General features: G+C 39.3%; 1 protein-coding gene across 2 annotated transcripts in view; it reads left to right on the top strand.

Annotated features, from left to right (window-relative positions):
- The window catches only part of SLC49A4 (solute carrier family 49 member 4), an 84,753-nt gene that overhangs the window by 8,828 nt on the left and 49,518 nt on the right, over positions 1-26,407 (top strand). For both annotated transcript variants that reach the window (XM_050781852.1, XM_050781853.1), the window contains exons 2-3: positions 3,629-3,722; positions 23,267-23,532. In XM_050781852.1, the coding sequence (XP_050637809.1) occupies positions 3,629-3,722; positions 23,267-23,532 (360 nt within the window). The remainder of the gene's footprint in view (positions 1-3,628; positions 3,723-23,266; positions 23,533-26,407) is intronic.

The raw sequence follows: 26,407 nt of genomic DNA, 5'->3' as shown, positions 1-26,407 counted from the left end.
GAGAGTAGGAATGATCTGGAAGTGGCAGGGAAAGCAATGTAAGGGATTTCTCTGGGAGTAAGAAGGTAGAGAGAATGTTTGGAGAAGAGCTTCGGGAAGGTAGTGATTCCACTGATTATGCCTGAGCACTCCAGAAGGCACAGAGGTAGGTTTCTGGGGTTGAGGAGGTAGGTGGCAGAGATGAGGTCTCATTAGGGGATGTATAAAGCCCTATCAGGATAAGGATGACCTGTGAATCTTGAATCTTTTGTGTCTGATTTAAACAGGAAAAACAGGCATGATGTCATTAGTTCTGACAATCTCCAAGGCAGATTAGGGTGACGAGGCTGTGAAGGTTATGAGCAGAGAAAAGAGGATCTACCCCAGAGCCAGCAGAGCTCATCTTCACTTCAGCTGATGGAAGTGTGGAGCCAGGGAAGGGGGTGGTCTTACCAGGTGAGCTCTGTGCCTGTTGCTGACTTTCCATGCTTCCACTATGGGTGTGTGGGTTTTGGGGGAGGGATTTAGTCAACTCTGCAGCCTGATTCTTTAGACATCTGCAGTGGAGGCTTCCATTCCTACACTCAGTGGTCCCCAGCAAAAGGAGTTATTGCATCTGTTGAAAGGAAGCATTCTGAATGTTGGATGCCGTGTTTGAAAAGAAATGTTTTTATTTTCAATGATGTTTGTTTTTCTGAAATTGTTCACAGATGGCTTTTGTACTTACATCCTATTACTGTTGTAATCACTTGGGGTCTATTTATGTAACAGTCCTATATGTCTCAGAAGCCAATGTGTTAGGCAGTTCCTGCATTGCTATAAAGAAATACCTGAGGCTGGGTAATGTGTAAAGAAAAGAGGTTTCATTGGCTCATGGTTCTGCGGGTTTTACAGGAAACATGGTGCTGGCATTCGCTCATCATTCAGGGAGGCCACAGGAAGCTTACAATCACGATGGAAGGTGAAGAGGTAGCAGCCATGCCACTTGGTGAAAGCAGGAGCAGGAGAGAGAAAGTAGGGGAGGGGGGTGCCACACACTTTTAAAGGGCCAGATCTCATCTCCTGTGAACTCAGCAAGAGCTCAGTCATCACCAAGGGGATGGCCCAAGCCATTCACGAGGATCTGTCCCTATGATCCCAACACCTCCCACCAGGCCTCACCTCCAACACTGGGGATTACATTTCAACATGAGACCTGAGTGGGGACAAATATCCAAACTATATAAGGCTATTCTCCTGGGGTCCTCATAAGTCCTCTCCCTTGATGAGTTGATATCTTTTTGATGACATGGAATTCTAGAGTCATGCCTTGTCAAGATGTGAGTGACATGAAGAAAGCATTTTATTCAAGATCGCCAGCTGGGATAGATTAAACAACACTTGGCAGCAATTAAAAATACACAAGAAAGCCACCACACTGTACTTGTGAGGTTGCTTTATTTTTCATTTTTGTATTTTTGTGGAGATGGGGTCTCACTATGTTACCCAGGCTAATCTCAAACTTCTGGCTACAACGGATCCTCCCACCTCCTAAAGTGTTGGGATTATAGGCGTTAACCACGGTGCCTGGCCAGAGGTTGCTTTAGTAAGCAGTTTTTCACAATTTCTTTACTCTTAAAAGTTTATATTAGCTGTTGTATTGCGAAATATTTGATAAAAAGCATAACTGAGTGAAGTATGGTAGCCTTTAGCAGTAACAATAGGAAGCCTAGTTATTGGACCATATGGCCATAAATAAAGCCTCATTGCTTTGCTTGGTGTCTGCTTACCTTAATTGCAAACAAACTCTTTAGAAAAAAATAAGTATCATGTAGAATGTAAGCCTTATGGTCCCCAACCTATAAAAATTCTATTCAGTATCTTGTAGGGTACCCAGTATATCCTTATAAGAGCAACGTCTTGTGATTTTAGGATATTTATGACCATGTATGTACTTTTTATTAATTGTACTCTGTTTCCTGTGGCTGTAATGTGATTTTTAAAGTCTGTATTCTGTTAGTAGAAGCAGTAAATGAGCAGTATGTATGCATTACTTGTTACCAAGAAACACAGTTCCCTATGGTATTCCTTCTGGTAAATTGTATTAATCATATTCAGATTATATAAGAATATTATAAAGTAATTCAGTTCATATCACAAATTATCCTTAACGTAGCGTGTATGCCTGATCTGGATCTCAAGTTTATTTTCTTTGCTATGTTTGATCTGCATAATTATAGTCTTGTTGACTTTCAATTTCCTTCAAGCAGAGTAGCTCTTTGAAAACCAAACATTTAACCATGTACCCTCTGCCAAAAGAGAGAGAGAGCGCCCTGGGAAAAAAAGAAATATTACATTAATTAGTTTATGTCTGTTCTCTGTGTGAAATGGTTTCGAGGTGATGTTGGATTTGGGAAAAATTTGAAGCAATGTGGCTACCTTTGCCATAGACTTAGTGTGAACCACCTATATGATGTGACTGCCACAAACAGTAAGATATGTTAATTTAGTATTAACAGAGGTGTAGCATTCCAACAATAGGAAGAAAGAGTTCTGTTAGATTATTCTGCCATAGCTAGAATATTGTGTCTATTTCTGATTATCTTATTTTTATATTTGTATATTTTGCCCTCTGTGTGAACAACCACTGACACACATTTTCAAAGTAATTGTTATGTTTGGAATACAATGGGAAAAAACTATCTGATCCACGTTGTCTTCTAAAGTCCTAAGCCATGATTTTTTAACATTATTAAGCATTATTTTATAATGAAAACCGTCGGATAAATCAAGAAAAAATAAAGACTGTGATTATATTGATAATCAGAGAGGACCACTTCCTATGACCCTTTAACAAGCATTAGCTTGTTCTGATTATAAAATATGTAGTTCCCTAGTTGTCATTTTTGAGAAATCTTAAAGCTATGATCTATCACCTTATAATACTTTTTAGGGACAGTTAAGAGGTTTTTTATTAGCAGCTTACATTTGAAAATTCAAATTTTTCTATTAGAGATGTAAAACTAAAATATCTAGTCTTTTAAAATTATTTGCCATATTTTTAAGTATTATATCTGAATGGAACATTTTAGACATTCCTTTTGAAAAATTAAACTTAATAGAACTTCTTCCTCCGTCTTTGATATGAACATTCCTGTTTTCCATTAAAGTTAGAATCATCTCATTTTCTTTTTTCTTTTTTTGGACACAGAGTCTCACTCTGTCGCCCAGGTTGGAGTGAAGTGGTGCGATCTCAGCTCACTGTAGCCTCTGCCTCCCAGGTTCAAGCAATTCTCATGCCTCAGTCTCCCAAGTAGCTGAGATTACAAGTGTGTGCCACCACAAACAGCTAATTTTTTTTATTTTTAGTAGAGACAGTTTTACCATGTTACCCAGGCTAGCCTCAAACTCCTGAGCTCAGGTGATTTGCCCACCTGGGCCTCCCAAAGTGCAAGGAGGATTGCAGGCATAAGCTACCATGCCCAGCCCATCATTTCATTTTCAGCATGTACGGTTTGTCGTCTTTTTTTTCCCCCATTTTTAAAGTTATACAGAAAAGCCATAATATTAGCATATCATGTCAGTATGATTGACTAAAAGTAATCTTTATTTTTAACAGTGGACTTAGGAGAAAATCAAGGTAATTTCAATGTTTTTCTTTTCATTTTAGGTCTCCGGATAACTGTGCTCCTGACATCCTTCCTTATGGTTTTGGGAACTGGTCTAAGATGCATACCTGTATCAGAATTAATGCTTAAAAGAAGGTAAGTCCTGTCAATAACATTTCTCCCTCATTTTTCATTTTATTTTGTGTATACATTTTTAAGAAGATCAGTAAAGGGTCATATTTATAGAAGCATTTATTTTTTTACCTTATATGATGATTAATTTAATTGACATTTATTGTCATGGAAGACGCTATACTGGTTGTTGTGGAAATAAAAAGGGCAAGTTAATCTTCATATTATTCAGGAACAATTATCATGAGAAAATAATAGTATAACATACCATTTGTAAGTATAATAGTATAACATACTATTTATATAATAGTGTAGTTAATGCTACAGAAGAAATACAAAATTGCCCCAAGAGACTAGTAGAAGTTTTGGCTGCAGGTATCAAAAAGAGGAGTCCATAAAGGTGGTGGTAATTAAACTCGGCCTTGAATGATGAGTAGAATGTTGGTAACTATAGTCAGGGGAAGGGTATTCCAGGATGGGGGACTAGCAAGAGTGAAGCCATGGAGGCAGGTAAGCATAGGTCTTTTCTGGGGTGGATAGGTAGTCTTATTTGTAAATAGCAGCCTTTCTGCAACTGGGACCATGGATTTATTCTTAGAGAGTGTAAGGTATACGAAGGTTTTAAATTTTGTTTTTATATTGGTTATAATACAATATTATTTTACCAGTAATAATCTGCAATAAAAAGATGTTTTTGTTGACCAGGATGCCAATTTCTTAAATTAGTGTTTCCCAGACTGGGGTCCTTGAATGTGACCTTGAGAGTCATTGAGAAGTTTTTTTCCTTTCAGAAGGACCCATAAATTACTCAAGTTCGAGAGATATTGGTCTACAGATTAAGGTGTAAAAATGGGATATAAAGAGATGAGGTTAGAAGGTGATATTTTGATTCTAAAGAGTCTCGATGCCATCCTATGTTATTAACAGCGTACTTTACTCACTGGATAGTGGGAAGCCCCTTAGGCTCTTAATCAGAGGAGCGCTAGTTTCAGATCTGTGTTATATTCACTATGGATTGAGACATGTTGGATTGATTATAAGGGGTAGAGATTGCTGGCAGAAGACCTGGAATGGTACAGTGGGACCCCAAGCTGGAGTCATTCTTTTGTTGGTTCATTTATTAGGTCATTCATTCATTCAACAGAATTCACTGAGCTTCTACTATGTGCCAACCTCTCTTGTGGTCATTGGGAATATGACAGAAGACAAAGCAGATAAAAATTACTATGTAATGTAGTAAATTACATAGTACGTTACATAGTACATAGTACATTTACATAGTACTTAGTAATTTACTATGTAATGTACATTACATTACATACTGTGTATGTGATGTAGTTTCATTCCACTCAGGGAAACCAGCAATAAACTAGATAAATAAGTAAAATATATAGTATGTGCCAGGGAGGGTAAAATAGGAAAGAAAGATATGAAAAGGCAAAGAAAGGATGGTGAGATTTCAGAAAGAAAAACCTAACTGGGAAGATCACCTTTTGGGATAAAAACCTGACAGAAGTAATGGATGATGCAGTATCTAGGAATCAAGTGTTATATGCAGAGAGAACCGCAAGAATTCAGGGCAGAAGAAGGGACAGGGATGCCTGGCAGGGAGGCTGGTGTGGCATGGGAAGAGCAGGTAGCAAATGAAGTCAGAGCAGTTATAGGGTGGTAGTGGGAGTGTGGGACCAGATTCTTTAAGACCACGTCATCTCCTCAGCTTTTTCTGAGCTAGGAAACCTTTGGAGGTTTTGAGCTGAGAGTGCCATGGTATTCGGCTGCTCCACTGAGAATGGACTGAAGCTTGAGGTCATGGGCATAAGTAAGGAAAGTTGGGAAACGAGTACAATAAACCAGGTGAGAGATGATGGTGGCTTGGACCATAGTAGTGGTAGTGGGAGTGGTGAGAAGTGGTCAAATTCTGATCATCTTGAATATTCAAAATATAATTATATTCTGGTCCATTTGCTGATGGACCAGATATGGGGAGTAAGAGAAAGGAGTCCAGAATGATTCCATGCTGTGGGAAGTTGGGGGAATGGAAAGGGTGGCACAGACCTGAGGGGAAATGTGAGAAAAAGAGATGGGAGTGATATGCTGGAAGTTTCACTCGAGAGACTCTGAAATTGGCGATTCCATTAACAGATGGGGAACATAGAAGTGGGGGAGAGTGGATTTCAGGGACAAGATGTTGACTTTCTTTTGGAACAGAATTTTTCAGTTTCAAAATAAATGTTCAGTTTTGAATTTTCAAAATGTGTTCTCTTTCTAGAAAATTTAGGGTACAAGGGTTCATATTTTAAAAGGGAGATAGTACAGTCATTTGGTTTCTATGGAAAGCTAGTCATAATTTTCCATCCTTCTGAGTTAGATTTTAACACAAGTCTCATTATTGTATTTGAGATGCTCTTAATTTTTCAAACATGCAGAGGTGTATTTTTTCAAGCATCCACAGATTTTAAGTACAAATTTTCATGTAAGCTTAAATTCAACACTGCTTTCTTTTAAAATGCCTATTAAGGCCAGGTGCAGTGACCCACACCTGTAATCCCAGCACTTTGAGAGGCTGAGGCAAGTGGATCTCTTGTGCCTAGAGTTTGAGAGCAGCCTGGGCAACATAGCAAGACCCCATCTCAAAAAAAAATGCCTATTATTATTTTTGCTAGCTTTTCTTCTGTTTTGGGCCATGCATACTATTACTTGTCTCCAGTCTCATATCCCTTTATATCCTTTCCAGATATAAAATTCTGGGAATAATAGACTTGACTGTCCATCTTGTTGGAGAAGGTGGTATGAAAAAGAAACAATTCATAAAGAAATGTAAGCAAATGTAGAACAGGTAAGAAGTAGAAATAAAAAGTTCAGAGATTGAATCTTTCATAAAAAGAGTGTATAAATTGATTTTTCAATCTTAGTCATTCATCTATAAAGACTACAGGAGTATTAACCCCTTGAAATAAGACTTCGTTTTGTAGTCTTTAAGCATTTCTTTTAAGCAGTATTATTAACAATGCATGATGCAGCTGTTAAAATGAAAATGCTACACTTGGAACATGTATTTTCAACAAATCGAGTCTGTAACCATCACTTTTAAGCTTCAGTCTCCGCCAGTGTTGAAACAAGCATTTAGAAGTCTGTGTTTTTGTGGCCTTGTTTCACTCAGAACTTTTTGAGCTTCTGACCCAGCCTTTTGGAATGGCTCCTCTGCACCCTTGACTTCCTGTGTCTTAGCTCCCTTAAGTATCAAGACATGAGAATAGCAGCATTCTGACAAGCTCTTCCTAATGGTGTTCTACTTATACATAGTATCAGTATTTCTTTTATTTGCATAGTACCGATGAAAATTCAGGAAAAAAATTCTTTTCCCACGTTTCTCTTAAGTAAATAAGGAACTTGGAATAACAAATTATAAAGCATTTTTTTTTCTATGATCTGGAGCCAAATAATACCCCCAAAAATTGTAAATGCCATCACTCTATTGCAATGAGCGCTTACTCTATGGTGTGAAATATTATATTGCTTTCCCAGTAAACAACGTAAGGACTTCCGGAGGGTGAACTTATAGTAAGTTGTATCTACTCTTAATCATAGGTATATCCAGTGATTCCCATAACACATGCCATGTATATTTTAAAATTTTATTTAGTTCCGGGTTGCGTGTGCAGGATGTGCAGGTTTATTACACAGGTAAACATGTGCCAATACACACCACATTGTCTTTCAATTCAGTGTAATTTTCATTAATATTAACAATACTTAATGTTTACCAGCATGTATTAAATAGTTTGGTTCTAGTAAACATAGACTTTCTAGAAATACACTCCACTATGAAATTCTTTTTTTTTTTTTTTGAGATGGAGTCTTGCTCTGTCACCCAGACTAGAGTGCAGTGGCGCGATCTCGGCTTACTGCAACCTCCGCCTCCAAGGTTCAAGCACTTCTCCTGCCTCAGCTTCCTGAGTAGCTGGGACTACAGGCGCCCACCACCACACCTGCTAATTTTTTTGTATTATTAGTGGAGACGGGGTTTCACTGTGTTAGCCAGGATGGCCTCGATCTCCTGACCTCGTGATCCACCTGCCTTGGCCTCCCAAAGTGCTGGGATTACAGACGTGATTTCCATTGTGAAATTATTTGCAGCTGACAGGATTATGTTGAAAATGACCCTAACAGAAAAGGTGAATTGTTTCGTGAATGATTTTGTGACAGCTGCTTAGCTGTATGAATAAATAGGAAAAAGAACCTAGATCTCCCTGCCTTACCACTTAGTAAATCCCAGTTGGATCAAAGACTTACATGTAAATAATGAATCATAAAAGTATTAGAGCATGACTGTTTTACAGAATCTGAGGGTAGAGCGGGCCTTCCAATTAAGACACAAATCCCAGAAGCCATAAAAAAAAAGCCTTGATAGGCCGGGCGCGGTGGCTCAAGCCTGTAATCCCAGCACTTTGGGAGGCCGAGACGGGTGGATCACGAGGTCGGGAGATCGAGACCATCCTGGCTAACACGGTGAAACCCCGTCTCTACTAAAAAAATACAAAAAACTAGCCGGGCGCGGTGGCGGGCGCCTGTGGTCCCAGCTACTCGGGAGGCTGAGGCAGGAGAATGGCGTGAACCCGGGAGGCGGAGCTTGCAGTGAGCTGAGATCCGGCCACTGCACTCCAGCCTGGGCGGCAGAGCGAGACTCCGTCTCAAAAAAAAAAAAAAAAAAAAAAAAAAAAAAGCCTTGATACATTTGACTATGTAAAAATTTAGATTATCTTTATGATTGAATATATTGTGAAACAAAGTCAAAAGATAAGTTAACTGGGAAATATTTGCAACAATAAGACAAATGAGTAATTCCTTAGTTCTTTGAAATCAGTAAGAAAAATAGCAACTCAAGAGGAAAATAGGTAATAGATATGAGCAAGCAGTTACAGAAGTCAAAATATAAATGGCATGAACTCAAGAGAAGTTCAAGAGAGTTCTTTCTTGAGAACTTGAGAGAACTCAGGAGAATATTCAACTTTCATTGTAATTAAATACATGACAATTAAAATAGCAGACAAATGTCTATTTACTGGCAAAGATGAAAACAAATTCATAATGTGCTATGCCTGAGATGTGGGGAAAAACAGGCGCTGCTGATGTATGAGCAGTTTGGGACATCATTCTATTTGGAGGGCACTTTGGCAGTATTTACCAGATTCAAATATACATGTCCTTTAACCTACACCTATATTTGCACTTACGGAAAATCAGCCCACATATAAAGCTCTATGAATTTGCAAGAATTACCATGTTTGTGCAGCTTTGCTTGTAATAGCAGAAGGCTGGCTGTAACCCAGATGCCTTCAGCAAAGGACTGACTATGATGCAGTATATCATGGAATCATATTGCACTGTGAAAAGGAAGTAAAAGTCCTGTGAGTGCTAATATGAAAATATCTCCAAAATATATTGTTGAGTTAAAAGGCAAACTTTAGAATATTATGTTTAACATGTTCTTACTTAGAAAAAAATGGGAAGGGTATCATTGGTTTTTTTCTGGGGAAAGCATCTGAGGAATAGAAGTCTGAAGTGGAAAGGACATTTACTTTTTATTTTTTTACTACTTTTGGGAATATTTTTACCATGTGCATATATTACTTTTTTTTTTTTTTTTTTTTTTTGGAGACACTCTGTTGCCCAGGCTGGAGTGTGGTGGTATGATCATAGCTTATTGCAGCCTCAAACTCCTAGGCTCAAGGGATCTTCCTGCCTCAGCCTCCCACATAGCTGGTAGTACAGGTATGTGCCATCACGCCTGGCTAACTTTTAAATTTTTTATAGAGACAAAGTCCCACTATTTTGCCCAGGCTGGTCTCAAACTGTGGGGTCAAGTGATCCTCCCAACTCAGCCTCCCAAAGTGCTGGGACTACAGGTGTGAGCCACCGTATCCATCCTGTATTACCTTTTTAACTGAAAGCACTAGCTAAGTAAAACTAAAATCACCACCTCAGAGCTTTAATAATGAGAAAAGTAAAGAGAAGGAAGGGTTATATATAAATTTCCCCAGCATAGAAATGTGAATCTTTTGATGTAAAAAGGAGCAATTGGTAGATTTAACAACTAAGACTCTTCCCAGTAAAATACAGAAGATTCAGATTCCCATATATCAATGTCTTCTAAAATATAATTCACAGACTACCTGCTTATTAAAATACAGATCCCTGGGCCCCAACCCAGTCCCACTGAGTTAGGCTTTTGAGTGAACCCTGAGAATGAGCAGTTTTAACAAGCTCTTTTAATTAGTCTTATGCTCATTTAAATTTGACAACTACTTTCCTAGTTCCCTAGTCTTATACTCATTTAAATTTGAGAACTACCTCCCATCTTCACTTTAAATAATAATTGATTAAACAAATAGCTTTGTGCTTGTCCATCCTAAAATATAATCACACAATACATTTAATGTCTTATTTTAAAGCAGATTAAGGAGTAGCCTCTAATAAGTCTATTTGCCTTAATTTGACTCTTAAAACTGCAGGCAACTCAAGGCAAGTAAAACTCATGACTGTATTTCTGCATAGTGGTCAGATGGACTTCAGATAAGAAAGATTGATAAGAAAAGATGATCAGTCATGATAAGCACTTAGCAGGGAAAAAAAGGGAGTAAAAAGATTTATAAAGGCAGGGCGTGGTGGCTCATGCCTGTAATCCCAGTACTTTGAGAGGTCGAGGCAGGCTTATCATCTGAGGTCAGGAGTTTGAGACCAGCCTGGCCAACATAGTGAAACCCAGTCTTTACTAAAAATACAAAAATTACCCAGGCATGGTGCATGCCTGTAATCCCAGCTACTCAGGAGGCTGAGGCATGAGAATCACTTGAACCTGGGAGGTGGAGGTTACAGTGAGCCGAGATTACGTCACTGCACTGTAGCCTGGGCCACAGAGCAAGACCCTGTCTCAAAAACAAAAACAAACAAACAGACAAACACACAAATCACAAAGGAAAAAGGTTTTTGGGTTAGAGTTAGGCTAACATTTTAACAACATTTTGCAGCTTTATGCTTTAAAACATTATAAAATTAAAATGCAAACTAGGAGAAATGGTGTTGCAAATATAATAGATAACTTATAAGTAACATGAGCATTTTTGAAAATTGAATAGAAAAATGGACATAGTAGACATGGCTAACAATTGTTGATTCTCAGATTTCATCGTTTAAATTTATAATTTAACCATCAACATTTATTGACAGTGTATGTTAGTATCAGTAAAGTACAGACTGAGCTGTATAACAAAGAAACCAAATATATTGAGGCTCAATAAGGTAGTAGTTCATTTTTCTCTCAAGAAACAATCTAAAACAAGCTTGCCTAATCCATGGCATGCATGCTGCCCAGGATGGCTTTGAATGTGGCCCAAAACAAATTTGTAAACTTTCTTAAAACATTATGAGTTTTTTTGTGTGATTTTTTTTTCTTTTAGCTCATCAGCTGTCATTAGTGTTAGTATATTTTACGTGTGGCCCAAGACAGTTCTTCTTCTTCCAGTGTGGCCCAGGGAATCTGAAAGATTGGACACCCCTGGTCCAAACGATAGTGGACTATTCAAGGGAAGTAGGCAGCTTTGTTTTGAAAGGTCTTCCAGGACCTAAGTCCCTTCTCTGTTGTTGCTCCAGCATCTCCTAGGGTGATATTATTGTCTGTATCTGGCTGTCATTCCAGCCCACAGGAGGGGAAGTGGGATATCCAAGGCAGGTGACCACATCTTCTTTTTTTTTTTTTTGAGACAGAGTCTCACTCTGTCACCCAAGCTGGAGTGCAGTGGCGTGATCTTGGCTCACTGCAACTTCCACCTCCCCGGTTCAAGCAATTCTCCTGCCTCAGCCTCCTAAGTAACTAGGATTACAGGCACCTGCCACTACGCCCTGCTAATTTTTATATTTTTAGTAGAGATGGCATTGCATTATGTTGGCCAGGCTTGTCTCGAACTCCTGGCCTCAAGTAATCTGCCTGCCTCAGCCTCTCAAAGTACTGGGATTACAGATGTGGGCCCCACGCCCAGCCTGTTTTTGTCATTTCTAGCCATATCTCATTGGTTGCAGACTTAAAACTTGGCCACGTGGATCTGGAAGAGAGATTGGAAAAGCAGCTCAGCAGCAGTGAATGTAGTTAAACTCAAGGATGCTATACCAAAACAAAGAAAGGGAGAATAAATAGGCGGAAACAGTTAGGAGTCTTTGCTGTCAGATGCCTCTATATGTCCATGCACTCCCCTCTTCCATGCAGAGAACACATTCATCCTTCCTCAATGGAGAAGACTCGAAGTCCTGTCCAATTAGTGTATCCAGCTCAGAATCCAGAATCTCTGGGCTCTATCAGATCTTTGTGGCTCTCTGAGAGTAATTTCTTTGATTATTGTTTGTGGCTTTTGGCTTTGTCCTCTGGAAGGCTCTTTTTTGTCCATTATCCCCAGTGACCACACCTGAAGTGGTTGTTGGACATTTCACCTTCTGCTTGATGCTGATTTGGGAACCTGAAGATTACTTTAGGGATCAAGCAGTCTTAAACCTTGGTAGAAGTGTTTTGTAGTATCTTGGCAATACACTTCCCTCATATGCTTAGTAGTCTTTTGGTCTATTTACATCAGGTAGGTTCCATGAACTGTAGCCATGCCAAAATATTTCTCCTTCTGCTAATGGTTCTTATACCTGTTGAATCTCCTCTTTCCTTTACCAGCTTGGGTACCCATCGCAGATTTTCTCAATTTAGTGGTAGCCTTACCTTAATGCCATCTGAAAAAAGTAGGCCTGGGAAGAAAGATAACACCCTTAACCTAATTTTTGCTGCTAGACTGGCTCCGAAGCACATTTTATTTCCTGCCGTTTGGATTCAGAAGCAACCTGAGGCTTCAAATTTCTGGATTCTCATTAAATTTATATTGCAGGCCTCGGGCAGAGAAACTGTCTTAGCAGAGCTCTTGTCCGTTCCATCTCTGCTTGCAAACCAGCTAATTCTTTATATCTCTCTTGTGCCATCCTAAACTCAGTAAGGGGCAGGAAACACAGAGTAATGTTCTGATTTTTTTCCAGCCAATCCCAGGTCATCACAAGCAGTGGTATTGCTGCTGCCACAGGTCACCTGCCTTTTCTGCCTACAGCCTGACCACTAAGTCAGTGCCAATATCTTGTGCCTTTGTGAATGCAGCACCCCAATTCTTGAGCTAATTTCTCAATTGGAGGACAAGTTAAGTTGCTGTAATGAAGAGATATCAAAATAGCGTGGCTCAAAGAAGACGGTATTTCTTTCTTATTTAATAGTCCAGAGTAAGCAGGTGGGCCAGGGCAGGTAGCAGTTCTGATCTACAAGGTCGTCTAGGGACCTGGGTCCCCTCTGTCTTGCTACCTTCTCCCCGGGTAGATGACCTTGACAGTATAGTAAACAGCCAGTTCATCAGCACAGTAGTCACATTGCACCCCACAGGAAGAAGCAGAGCACAGGGAAGCAGTTGTCTTCATTCTTCATGGAGGTGACCTTGAGGTCTTCCTGCTCTAGTCTCATTGGCCTGAACTTAGTAATAACAAGGCCCCAGCTAGCTGTGAGGGGCACTTTTACTCCTGCAAAAACTTAAGGTCCTCTGTAACTAGAAGGAAAACAGAATGATGCTGGGGTAATAGTTAATAATCTCTGCCACAAGCAAATTGGCTACCTATTTGGAAGGAAAAGACCATTTTGTATCCTCGTGTCATATGATGTATCAAAATAAATTCAAATAAATGAAATGGTTACATATTTAGCTGAGAAACAATATATGGGGCTATTTATTTGATCTCCACATGGGAAAGATATTTTTTTCGAACATGAAAATAAAGGAAAATCATAAAGAGAAAGGCTGATAGATGCGAGGAAGAAAAGTCGGAGGAATGTTTCCTTGCCTTTTCCAGCAACTGCAGTTGCTGCTTTTGAAAACAGAGGAAGGGGGCCTTAAGCCAACAAATGCGGGTGGCCACTGCAAACTGGAAAAGGCAGGGAAACAGATTCTCTTCCAGAGCCTTTCGAAAGGAGCCCAGCCCTGCGAACACCTTGATTTTAGCCCTGGAGTCCCATGTTGGACTTCTGATTTATAGAACTGTAAGATGATGCATTTGTATCATTTTAACCACTAAGTTTGTGGTAATTTGTTATAACAGGAATAGGAAACTAATCACCAAGTTTTACGTGTGTGTGTGAGAGAGAGAGTGTGTGTGTGTGTTTGTGTGTATGTGTGTGTGTATGTGTATTATTTATTTTTTGTTTGTTTGTTTGTTTGAGACAGGGTCTCATTCTGTTGCCCAGGCAATTGTGGCTCACTGCAGCCTTGATCTCCTGGGCTCAAGCAGTCCTCCTACCTGAGTTTCACAAGTACCTGAAACTATAGGCATGTGCCACCATACTCAGCTAATTTTTTTATTTTTTGTGAAGACAGGGTTTCACTATATTGCCCAGGCTGAGCTCAAACGATCCACCTGCCCTGGCTTCCCAAAGTGCTGGGATTACAGGTGTGCACCACCTCGCCCAGTGTGCTTGTATTTTTAAATAGTGATGCTCTATGCTGATGAAGCAGACACTGTTAGCTACTACTGATGGGAATGTAAATTACTACTAACCCTCCTGAAAAACAGTTTGCGAGTATATTTCCTAAGATCTAGAGTGTTCACACATTTTAACTTACCCTAAAGAAATAATTTGGAAAGTAGCTAATATTCACATACAAAGATTTTCACACCAGCTTTATTAGTATTCACAAATAAGTTGTTGGAAACAACTATCCAACATTAGGAAAATGGTTAAATGAGATTTTATATATCTGTATAATACAATATCACAAACCATTAACAGTTATTATAAAGAATAATGAAATGAGAAAACACTTGATAGACTATAAAATGATTCAGTGCATAAGCTGTATATTCAGTATGATATCTGTGGTTACCTATGTATGATTAAGTATTGATTGATCGAGAGCATGAGAGAGATGCATTAGGGAAAAAACTGAAAGAAGAAAAGACTGGAAAATCAAAATATTAGTAGTGGTTGTCTGACTTGGGGTATTCAGTTCATAGATGATTTTTTTTCTTCTTTATGCATTTCTTTTCAAAATTTTCTACTATGAATGTGTATTAATATATACTTTTAAACAAAAAGGCAAAATAAAAGTTATGTGACAAGAAACAAGGAATGAAACAAAATGAGGGGAAGTAGACATCTCTCAGACCAGTACTAAGGCCATTTTTCCCCTTTGCATTGCTGAGAGATTATTGTATATGATCTTAATAAAAATATTGTGAGAGAAACTGGGCTTGGTGGCTCACACTTGTAATCTCAGCACTTTGGAAGGTTGAGGTGGGCAGATTGCTTGAGGCCAGGAGTTCAAGAGCAGCTGGCTAACATGGTGAAACCCCATCTGTACTAAAAATACAAAAATTAGTCGGGTGTGGTGGCATGTGCCTGTAGTCCCAGCTACTCAGGAGGTGAGGCAGGAGAATAATCTGAACGCAGGAGACAGAGGTTGCAGTGAGCTGAAATCACACCACTGCACTCCAGCTGGGCAACAAAGTGAGTGAGATTCCATCTCAAAAAAAAAAAAAAAAAACCTTGTGAGAGGCCAGCCTCGGTGGCTAATGCCTGTAATCCTAGCACTTTGGGAGGCCAAAGCAGGAGGATCACTTGAGGCCAGGAGAACTAGCCTGGGTAACATAGCAAGACCCTGTCTTTACAAAAAATTTAAAAATTAGTCAGGTGTGGTAGTACGTGCCTTTCATCCCAGCTACTTGAGAGGCTGAAGTGGGAGGATCACTTGAGCCTGGAGGTTGAGGCTGTAGTGAGCTGCCTTCACACCACTGCAGTCCAGCCTGGGAGACAGAGCAAGACCCTGCCTAAAAAAAAAAAAAATCCTGTGAGACAGAAAGTATCTTTGGAGAAATTGAAACAGAAAGAGAATGTGATTTTCTAAAGATTATATGGTTAATTAATTTAGCTAAGACTAGAAGCTAAGCCCCGTGATAGCTAATCTAATATTTTTTTCACTGTGTTTTTAATGTATTTTCTATAGCTGGTATTTGATAAGATATTAAAAGCTTCTTTAGGGCCAAGACTGTAATACTCATCTTCATATTCCCTTTAGTGCCTAGCTGCAGGTGCCTTGACCATAGCAGATACTCAGTAGGTATTTTTAATTGAATCATTATTGACCAAAATTAGTAAAGGATACAAAAATAAAATAGATTTTTATGAAAGCAAACAGGCTGTGATACCAAAGTTTTTGGAAGGCTCATTACTTTTCCACCACCACGTCTATTTCTCTTTTCCTATCTTCCTTTTTCCTGTAGGTAATTCATAACATTTCAAACCCTTTTTATTGCCCACCTTTTCTTGGGCTAAATAAAGGAAAACTATTTCCAGCACTTTTGCCATTTTCAACATCAAAAAAATCCTATAACATGACTTTTTTTAAAGGCTTTTTTTTTTTTAAAGAATATGACCTAAGAGTTTATTTTGATATGGCATAATTAGGAATTGGGAGAAAGTTTCTGAACTATTGACATATTGAGTTTTGGAGGTATTTTTATGTATTCTAAATTACTTCATATTAAAAATATATAGAATTTAAATTCTGAATACTAGAATAGCACTGAGGAAGTGTCTGCCAGATTTCCAAAAAGCCAACTTTAATGTTAACATCAATGTTAGTCATAATAAACTAGAGGTTTATAAAGTAGGTTTATGAACAGAATAAAAATATTCTGTACTGTGTGCCTTAAGAACATTGGATTTTCTTAACAATCAGTAATTTTTATTATTATTATTATTAACAGAGAACCTTCAGAATGGGATCATGTGAGAGAGCAGAGATTTGTGGACTGATGAAATTAGCTATAATTTCGATTTCTAGTTCTGGCTGAGCCACTAGCTAGTTGTATGACTGGAGCTCCCCCCCTCCATATGTTTTAGAGAAGGAAAGTTATAAAATTAGAAATGTGATTTTACATGTGTTATTAACTTTCTGGAAGGGGTTGGGTTATAAACTCTATAAAGATTTTAGTTCTAAAACATCACATTATTTAAGTAGAGATAATTTAGGAATCGTAGGTATTTCTTCCAGGATATCAGAAAGCAAAAGGTTAGAATACCAGAGTATTAAATGCAAGCTACAATGTCAAGTACATTAGAGGACCTGAACTGTAGATCTTCAGTTTGCACTTCAGCTATTGGCATTTGTGTGAAAAGCTATCGTCAGTTGAATAATATGAAAAGAAATGCAGCTGTGCACCAGCGCTGTCCCACGCGCCCCTGCAGGCGTTGTCCTCTGTGGGCAGGAGCACTAATTGAGGGCAGTGGGACTCTGCAGCGCACCCGGAGCTGAGCCTAGCTGGGTCTTCTCCTAGTCCTGCCACAGGCTAGCAGTCTCGGCAGTGCTAATGCTAGTGGGCAGCCCCAGGTCTCCCTCCCTCGTCTCCACCATCCCTGCTCTGCCAATGCAGGAGAAGTTCCCCTCTGATATGGTTTAACTGTGCCCCCACCCAAATCTCATCTTGACCTGTAGTTCCTATAATCCCTATGTGTTGTGGGAGAGACTTGGTGGGAGGTAATTGAATCCTGGGGGTGGTTACCCCTATGCTGCTGTTCTTGTGATAGTGAGTGAGTCTCGTGAGATCTGATGATTTTATAAAGGGCAGTTCTTCTGCACACACTGTCTCGCTTGCTGCCATATAAGACATGCCTTTATTCCTCCTTCACTTTCCACCATGATTCTGAGGCCTCCCAGCCATGTGGATCTCTGAGTCCATTAAACCTGTTTTTCTTTATAAATTACCTAGTCTCCGGTATATCTTTTATCAGCAGCATAAGAATGGACTAATACACTCCCCCTCATCTACTTTTCCATCTGGCTTGTGGGGATAGGATGAGCCAGGCTCCAGAAGAAGACAGAGGCTAGGTAAGGAGAAAAGGGAAAAGGAAAAAGACTTCAGAGAGGAGGGAAGAAAAGGGAGTTGGGGGCCGTGGGTTGGGAGGTGGATGGAGAAACGGGAGAGAGTTAAGGAGTCAGTATGAGGAGACTGGGCTAAAGGAGGAGGCAACACATCTGCCTCCTGACAGATCTCTCCCAGCTTGTCCTGCAGAGGTGTAAGAGAAATGCAGTCCATTAACTGTGAGGATGCACCTGCTTTCTTCAGATGTGGAGTTTCAGGTAAGGAAGCCAGAGTCAGACCCCATAAACTAGTCCATTTCCGGACAACTGCCTTTCTGCTCCAGAGCTTATCGCCCAGAAGACGAAGCTGCCTCCTCACACTCCTAACTTCTGCCCACCCTTCCAAAGTCCACTGTGCTTGAGACAGTCATGTCACGTTGGCCTTGCTTTTAAAACACCCTAAAGCATCTTTGTTTTTAAAGCTTTATTTTGAGAATATTTCTTAGTCATCTTTTTTCTTTTTTGTTATTACTGAATTTAAACTTGTTAAAATTTATCAACAGAACTGATCTGACGTGTGCATTTGGATAACTTTGTGTGGTTTTGGAAACGCAGTTTAGTTGTGTGTTTCAGTGACTGCATGTCCCTGTGCTGAGCTCAGTCTGTGAGTTCCCGAGAGCATCCACACTGCCTTAGTGCTATGGAAGTGAGGCCTGTGGGGACTGCAGCCATGATCCTGACCTACAAGGACCTTAGCTATTACATGGTAAAACAAAACTGAGGCATGTAATGATGACATAAACAATTAATATTAAACTGTGTGGTTGACTTCACTGTACTGAAGATTGTGAATCACTCCTCTTTTGTTTTTCTTTGTCATTTTTAATAGTCAGCCCAGATCAATAGGTATTAGTTTCTGAAAGCCAGCTTCTTTCGTAAGTGCTTAGAAAGCATTAGGATAATCGTGAGTTGCATTTTATCTTTTAATGTGTGAAAGTGTTGAGACTTTTTAGTTCAGACTGTTCATTTAAGCTGGATGTTTTTTCTTTTCAGTTCACTTTGCTAAGCTTATATACCTAATTTTTATTCCTACATCTGTTTCTTCTAGAAATAGTCTAAATCTAGATTTCTGTTTCCTCATGAGTCTGACTTCCATGCTGAACACTCCACTGAAACTGCTTCTCCTCAGACTGCAAATGACCTCCTCTTTGCTGAATCCAGTGGTTACATTTTAGTTATTATAAACGATCTTTCTTTTGATGTGATGATGTTGACCACTTACTCTTATGTTCCTGGAATTCATCTCTCCTTAATTGCTGTGATACCAATCTTTCCTCTTTTACTTTTTTTCTGCCTTATAATGGCTCCTTCTCAATCGTCTTGCTCGACTCCCATTCGTCTATTTTTAAAATATTGTTATTCTCCAGTGTTTGTTCCCCAACCAAATCCACCTCCAACTTGTATTTCTCAGGTCAGACTGCTTTTCTTAGCTTCCGGCCTATAATAGCCACATATTGGATGTTTGTACAGAGTTGTGGGTGCCCTCCTCACCAGTGTCCACCCCCTCGCCTGGCCATATCTATTATATTACCTTGACGGTTCGCCAGACCATCCGTCCTCCACCTCCCCACTGTGTTGCCAGTACCACTTTAAACCATGCCATAGATTCCCTGTCCTGGACTTCATGCCTGAGGGTGTCCCATTCTGGCTTTCAGCCTTGCCCTTCCATGTGGGGCTCAGGATTTCATAGGGCCAAGGGGATGTGCACACCCTGGCCTCCACCCTCTAATCTTATGCACTAGCTACACAAGACCCCAAAAACAGTCCTTACAACAAGCCTCTTTCCCAGGCCTGCTCTTCCAAGAGTAGGCTGCATCCCTGCTGTGTACTTCCTAGGCCTAAGGGATAGCTAAGGGGCAGCTATTTGGAGGGGATAGATGGAGCTTAGATGGAGTTTGGACCTTCAGCTCCACATGTATATATGCAAAGCCCTGATATATAGACCAGGGCCAGAGGTCAGAAGAGAAGAAGGACATGCAGAGACCTCTGTCTGTATTCTTGTCATAGGCAACATAAGCATAGGGGCAGGCCAAACCATTGCCTTCTTTTTCTTTATATTCCTGCTACAGTGCTGGTAAGTGACGCTTCACCTGCTTTTTAGGGATTCTTAAGGGCAAGGGCTTTAGCTTTTTAATTTTACATTCTCATTTGCCTATCACAGTGCCTACCCAACACATGGTGACTACTCAGTATATGTTTGTTGACTTCAGTAATAAATGCATAGTTAACATTTTATAATTATATTTTTTCCTTTATTATCATTTTAAAGAGGTTATGGAAATGTTCATGTGATTTTATGATGTCTTAGGGTCAGTATTTTTCCAGAAGAAAATGTATCTCTAATTTTGCATTCCTATTAAATGGAAAAATTAGACTTAATATATAAGCAGAATTTTATTTTTAAATATCTTTTTATGAATTTATTTCATAAAATGGGGTTTGTTAATGGTAGGTGGTAGAAAATAGTGTCAGGCAAACATGAAAATCTTGATACTACAGATTACTGTAACATCACAGTCCCCAGTACAACAGTGCTTATGACCAGTTATAACACATTAGAAACTGCTGAACCCTGAGGGATGCTAGGATAGAAGTGTCAGAAGGAGCAGGACTGAGTTCTGGAAAACTACAAAGTGCTGGGAGGAGTGGGACTGGGTTTCCCTGCCAGGTTTCTCATGAATTCAGAGGCTAACTAGTTCTCCTACTGAGCTTGTTTATGAAGAGTGGTGTATGATGACTTTTAATGCAAAAGCATGTAATTATCTAAAATTGGAGTAACTTTACAACACCACATAAGCTTGTTTTAATTCCTGAGATGATTTTTAACTATAACCTATATGCCCTAGATTGGCCTCCCAAGTTCAAGGACCTTTAAATCAAGAACCCATCTGAAGTGTCCCTGGTGCTATTCCTTCTTTGGATACTATTTTAACACGTACTGTGTCGCAGTGAGAAATGTTCTGGTCTAAGAGTCGAGTAAACTGGACTTGGATGGCCCTTACATTATCTGAAACTCACACATTCTCTGACTCTTAGGTTTGCCGCTTGGATAATAGTCTATTTGTGATTCCACTGAGAAGTATCAAAGAGTTCAGCCATGGGAATAATTTGAGTTTTATTCCTTAACTATGAGGAGCTTCTTTCTTTCTTTCTTTCTTTCTTTCTTTCTTTCTTTCTTTCTTTCTTTCTTTCTTTCTTTCTTTCTTTCTTTCTTTCTTTCTTTCTTTCTTTCTTTCTTTCTTTCTTTTTCTTTCTTTCTTTCTTTCCTTCCTTCTTTCTTTTCTCTTTCTTTCTTTCTTTCTTTCTTTCTTTCTTTCTTTCTTTCTTTCTTCTTTCTTTCCCTTTTCCTTCTTTTCTTTCTTTTCGTTTTTTCCCTTCCTTTCTCTTTTCTTTCTTTCTTTCCCTTCTCTCCCTCCCTTCCTCCTTTCCTTCTCCCCTTCCCTTCCTCCCTCCCTCCCTTTCTTCCTTCCTTTCCTCTCCTCTCCTCTCCTCTCCTTTCCTTTTTTTCTCTTTTTTGTCTTTTTTCTTCTTTTTTTTTTTGAGACAAAGTCTCGCTCTGTTGCCCAGGCTGTAGTGCAATGGCACAATCTTGGCTTAGTGCAACCTCTGCCTCCCAGGCTCAAGCGATTCTCATGCCTCAGCCTCCTGAATAGCTGGGATTACAGGCATGCGTCACCACGCCCAGCTAATTTGTGTATTTTTAGAGGAGGTGGGGTTTTGTCATGTTGACCAGGCTGGTCTTGAACTCCTGGCCTCAAGTGATCCACCCACCTTGGCCTCCCAAAATGCTGGGGTTACAGGCATAAGCCACTGTGCCCAGCCAGGAGTCCTGCTTTCTTATCAGTCTTTTTGTTTGTTTGTTTTTTATTTATTTCTTCCATGTTCTTGTTCTACCCTTAACATTTTTAGACATAGTAAAGTTTACTCATTCCAAGCCTTCTTCTAGTTGACAGGAGTCTAATACCTCATAAAAAGTATCAAGTATCAAAGCAGTTACTTTATGAACCATCACACATTGTCTCATTGTTGTGCCATCACAGGTAATGATTAAAACCACTTAATGATGTTATTGCTGGAACATTTCTATAATAAAACTGCTGTGGGACAGCTTGGGTTCCACTGGCTTTTGGAGGAAGTAAACAGTTTAAATTGTTTCTGTCATCTAGAAAATAATTCCCCTTACACAGGGAGATTTTTAAACTCAATTTTAAATTGAGTTTTTAAATTTAGTAATATCAATGACACTTGGAGCTATGTTGCCTTCATGTAATTTTTCCAACATTATGAAGCTATGGGCAGCCCTAATTCACGTATTTCACTTCCCACTCTTGTGTTTCTACATTAGGACACTTCCTCTCCCCATGTGCTTATTTTTCTCTTCTGCGTTCAGAAAACTTTTTTTTCTCTAACTGGCTTAAGATGGCAGTTAAAAAAAAGAGGATTTGAGACACACATAGTGCTTAGAAAGCAAAACAAGCGGAAGAAAAAGATGAGTTCATATCATGAAAATGTCACATGTACTGTCCCTTCCCTTTCCTCTACCTCCAGGGCAAGAGAGGTTGACATGTCTCCCTTTCTTGCCTGTGCTTTCTTTGGACTTCTGGCCTCTTTTCTACTTCAAGGCAGCTCTTAAATGTGAACGTGTGTATTGGGGGTGGGGGAGCAATAGAAGAAAAGAGTTGGCCAACAAGGAACAGGAGTGCTAAGTAGAATATTGGGAAAAAGTCAGCAAGAGAACAAATGGAATGGAAAAAAGGAAACTACTTTTCATTAATCCTTACAATTTAAGTCAGAATCGGAGTATAAGAACTGGAAGGGACTTAGTGATCCTGTCATTACAGTACCCTAACCTAACAGATGCTCCGTAAATGCATATTCAACTTAAACTGATCTCCTCATTTCACGAGGAAGAAATGGAACCCCACAAAGTTAGGTATTGTTCAGGGCTAGCTCTGAGCTCAGCTGGAACCCAGGTCCTCCAGTTCCTCAATGACCTTTTCTATTAGAAGATACTTCAATGACTCTTTCATTTTTTGTATTTCCACCATTTGGCAAAGAGTGGGTATGAAATGTTGAGCTCAACTGTAAGGCTGTTGGCACTTAGTAGGTCTGTTAATGAGTGGCAGTCTAGTAGAAGGAGTATGGATTTTGGAATCAGACCTGGATCTAAATTTCAGCTCTGCCTGTCAGCACTTGGGCAAGTTTCTTAATCTTTCCGAACCTAGGATTTTTCATCTCAGTAAATGGGGATCACAATAGCTACCACTTAGTGTTGTTATAACAACTAAATGAAGCAAGGTTCTAAGTACTTACAAGAAGTACTTAGTTTGATGTGTGGCACAAATCATAGGTGACAGTAAATATTTGTGAAATGAATAAATGGTAACTATTACTATGTTTGATCTCCCTCATAGGGAGTGAACATACCTTTTTTAGAAGGTAAATCAACATGTCTTTTAGGCATGTCATATTCTTTACAGATATGTATACTTATTGACATAGTTAAAAACTGCTGTTTGGCTCATTTCTTTTTGTCTTAGAGAATGCCTGTTTCAAATACCTCACAGCCTTTTAATTTTTAAATTCCAGATTAATTCATGGAGGACAGATGTTAAATGGATTGGCAGGTCCAACTGTAATGAATGCAGCACCATTTCTCTCCACGACGTGGTTTTCTGCAGATGAAAGGGCCACAGCCACAGCTATTGCATCAATGCTCAGTTATCTTGGGGGAGCATGTGCATTTTTAGTTGGACCACTTGTTGTTCCAGCTCCCAATGGGACATCACCTCTTCTCGCTGCAGAGAGCAGCAGGGCACATATTAAAGATCGCATAGAGGCTGTGTTATATGCAGGTAATTTGAAGTTTATTTTCTTCTTGTTATACTTTGTCTTTTATCTCAATCATCTTCACTCTACGTTTTGTATACCAGACACCTTCATATGAAATACTTGAGAGGACTAATATGTAAACTTACATACACTGTGCATTCCTTATCATATGATATAGAGATGCTTAATTAAAACTTAGCACTCTTCCTGGGAAGTTAAATTTTAAATTTATTATTGCCACATGGAGGGGTATTTCTTAATTTAGTCTTTTTATCTATTTGCAGTTAAGCACTGTATAACACATTTTCTGTGTCCTCTGTAGATATCAGGATAGAAAACGTCGTGATTGACAATAACCATTTGTTAAACATCTATCTGTTGGTAGATGTTAAGCCCATTTTCTCCCTTGTAGTTTCTCCATTATTGGCCATGTTCTATAACCTTATTTACCTTGATCATCTACAGTTTATCCTCATTTCCTACTCTCTGTATGTTTAGTCTGTTATTCAGGGATACTGACCTTTCTAAAATATTCTCTTTGAATTATTTTATTTCTAGAGTCGAGCCCTGGTCCACTCTTATAGTATAGTCTCCTACAGATTTTCATAGATATAGCCCCTCTCTCCATATGCCTGTTTATTATTTCCTCTGCATTCAGGAAACTTTTTGTAAGTGTTTACTATATGCCAAGCACTGTGCTAAGCACTAGGAATTGGTAAGGTCAATGATGAGACAATTGTAATACAAACAAAGATATACAGAAGTTGGGAGACCTAACTTGCCTGGGTTTGTAGGGAAGTTGAGGGGGGAGGATAGGCTTCAACAAGAATGTAATAATTAAAGTTAAGAATTTTGTAGGAGTTCACCAAGTGTTTGAGTGGTTAGTGTATTCCATACAGAGGGAACAGTAACTGCAAAGGCAGGGAAGGTATGAGAGAGCTCAATATGTCTAGGGAACTGCAAGTAATTGAGTATGGCTGGAGTGGTATAAATGTTTGTGTTTGGGTATAGGTAACAAGTGGCAGAAAATGAGACTGGAACAATAAGGGACCCAATTATACTGAACCTTGTTTTAACTTCTTTGTTCACTTATCAATTTCACAAACATGTTTTGAACGCCTGTGTATCTGTCACTATGCGAGTCACTGAGATAGGCATGGTTCCTGGTGTAACAGAACTTACAGTGTTCTGAATGGTACAGACAGGTCAACAGTTATAAAATAGAACAGTGAGTATTATAAACCAAAGGCCTACAATTGCTCTAAGAGCTCAGAAAGGAGCATCTAACCCAGATTTTGGAGGTGAAGTAGAGCTTCCTGGAGATGCAGCATCTAAATCAGAGTCTGAGGAATGAGAGAATGATGGTTAAATACAGCAGGCAGGAAGATTACACTATGGAGAAGAAACTTAAAGGAGAAGCCCGATGAAGGGAGACACCCTGGTACATTCAAGCCCAGAGTGGCTGAGATCTGGTGAGAGCAGTAGTAGGTGAAGCTAGAGAGGAAAGCAAGCCCCATGCAAACCTTCTAAGCAGGGCTGAAGGGTTTGAGGTTCACCATATTGTAGGCAAAGGCCACACTCTGAAGAATTGTACATCAGAGAGTTATTTGATGACATTTACATTTCAAAATATGGTTTAGAGGGATTAAAACTGAAAGCAGCAGTATATAAAGCATTTCACCTCCTTTACACAACTTACCCCTTTTAAAGAAAAAGTAAAAATGTAAAAATGAGTAAATAAAACTGAACGCAGGTGAAACGTAAGTTTTAAACTTCATTTTGGTCATGTTATTCTTTTTATTGAAAACCTAAGCAGTTACTGTATTTTTTACATGATGTTAACCACTGTTAAGCATGTGTCAATGGAGTGCATGCAGCTCATGGTTCCCATGCAGTCAAGCAGAAGCCCCTGCTCAAAGTCTCCCAGTTACTTCTCCATTGCTTTCCTGTTTGCCAATCTGCCTTTCTGAAATACTGCCCCATGACTTAATTCTATTCAAAATACTGTGCTAGGATTGTCATTTTAAAAAGTTAAAGATTCTTAAATTATTCCCGACAAAGGTAACATAAGAAAAGTAAACTACAGATCCAGATCTCAGATGAGTATAAACAAAAAGTCCTGAATAAAATATGAGCAAACTGATTCCAGCAACATATATCATAAAACGGTTGCTATACCATAACTAAATGGGATTTATTCCAGCAATGCAAGGTTGGTTTAACATTCAAAACTCAATTTATGTAATATATCAGCAGATAAAAGGGAAAAAAACATGATCACCTTAAAAGATGAAGAAAAAGCATTTGAAAAATCCAACACCCTTTCAATGAACTAGAAACAATCAATGAATTAGGAACTCTCTCAACCTAATAAAAAGCATCTATTAGAAACCCACAAGAGGCCTGGCATGGTGACTCATGCCTGTAATCCCAGCACTTTGGGAGGCCAAAAAGGGAGGATCACTTGAGGCCAGGAGTCTGAGACCAACCTGCCCAATATAGCAAAACCCCATCTCTACTAAAAGTACAAAACAAATAGCCGGACATGATGGCACATGCCTGTAATCCCAGTTACTCGGGAGGCTGAGGCACGAGAATCGTTTGAGCCTGGGAGACAGAGGTTGTAATGTGAGCCAAGATCACACCACTGCACTCCACCCTGGGTGACAGAGTGAGACTCTGTCTCAAAAAACAAACAACCTGCAGGTAACATCACATTTCACTTCTAGGGTTATGAACAAGACAAGGATGTCCATTTTTCCATGCCTTTTTAAAACTGTGCTGGAGGTTCTAGGCAGTATCACTGAATAAGAAAAGCAAAAGATACCCAGATTGTAAAGGAAGTAGTAAAGAATGTCTCTGTTGAAAATGATGAGATCTTGAATATAGAAAATTCTC

Source organism: Macaca thibetana, chromosome 2, assembly GCF_024542745.1.
Source record: "Macaca thibetana thibetana isolate TM-01 chromosome 2, ASM2454274v1, whole genome shotgun sequence".
In the NCBI taxonomy this organism is placed as follows: domain Eukaryota; kingdom Metazoa; phylum Chordata; class Mammalia; order Primates; family Cercopithecidae; genus Macaca; species Macaca thibetana.
Note: the sequence above shows the minus strand (reverse complement) of the source record. Positions and strands in the feature narration are given on the sequence as shown.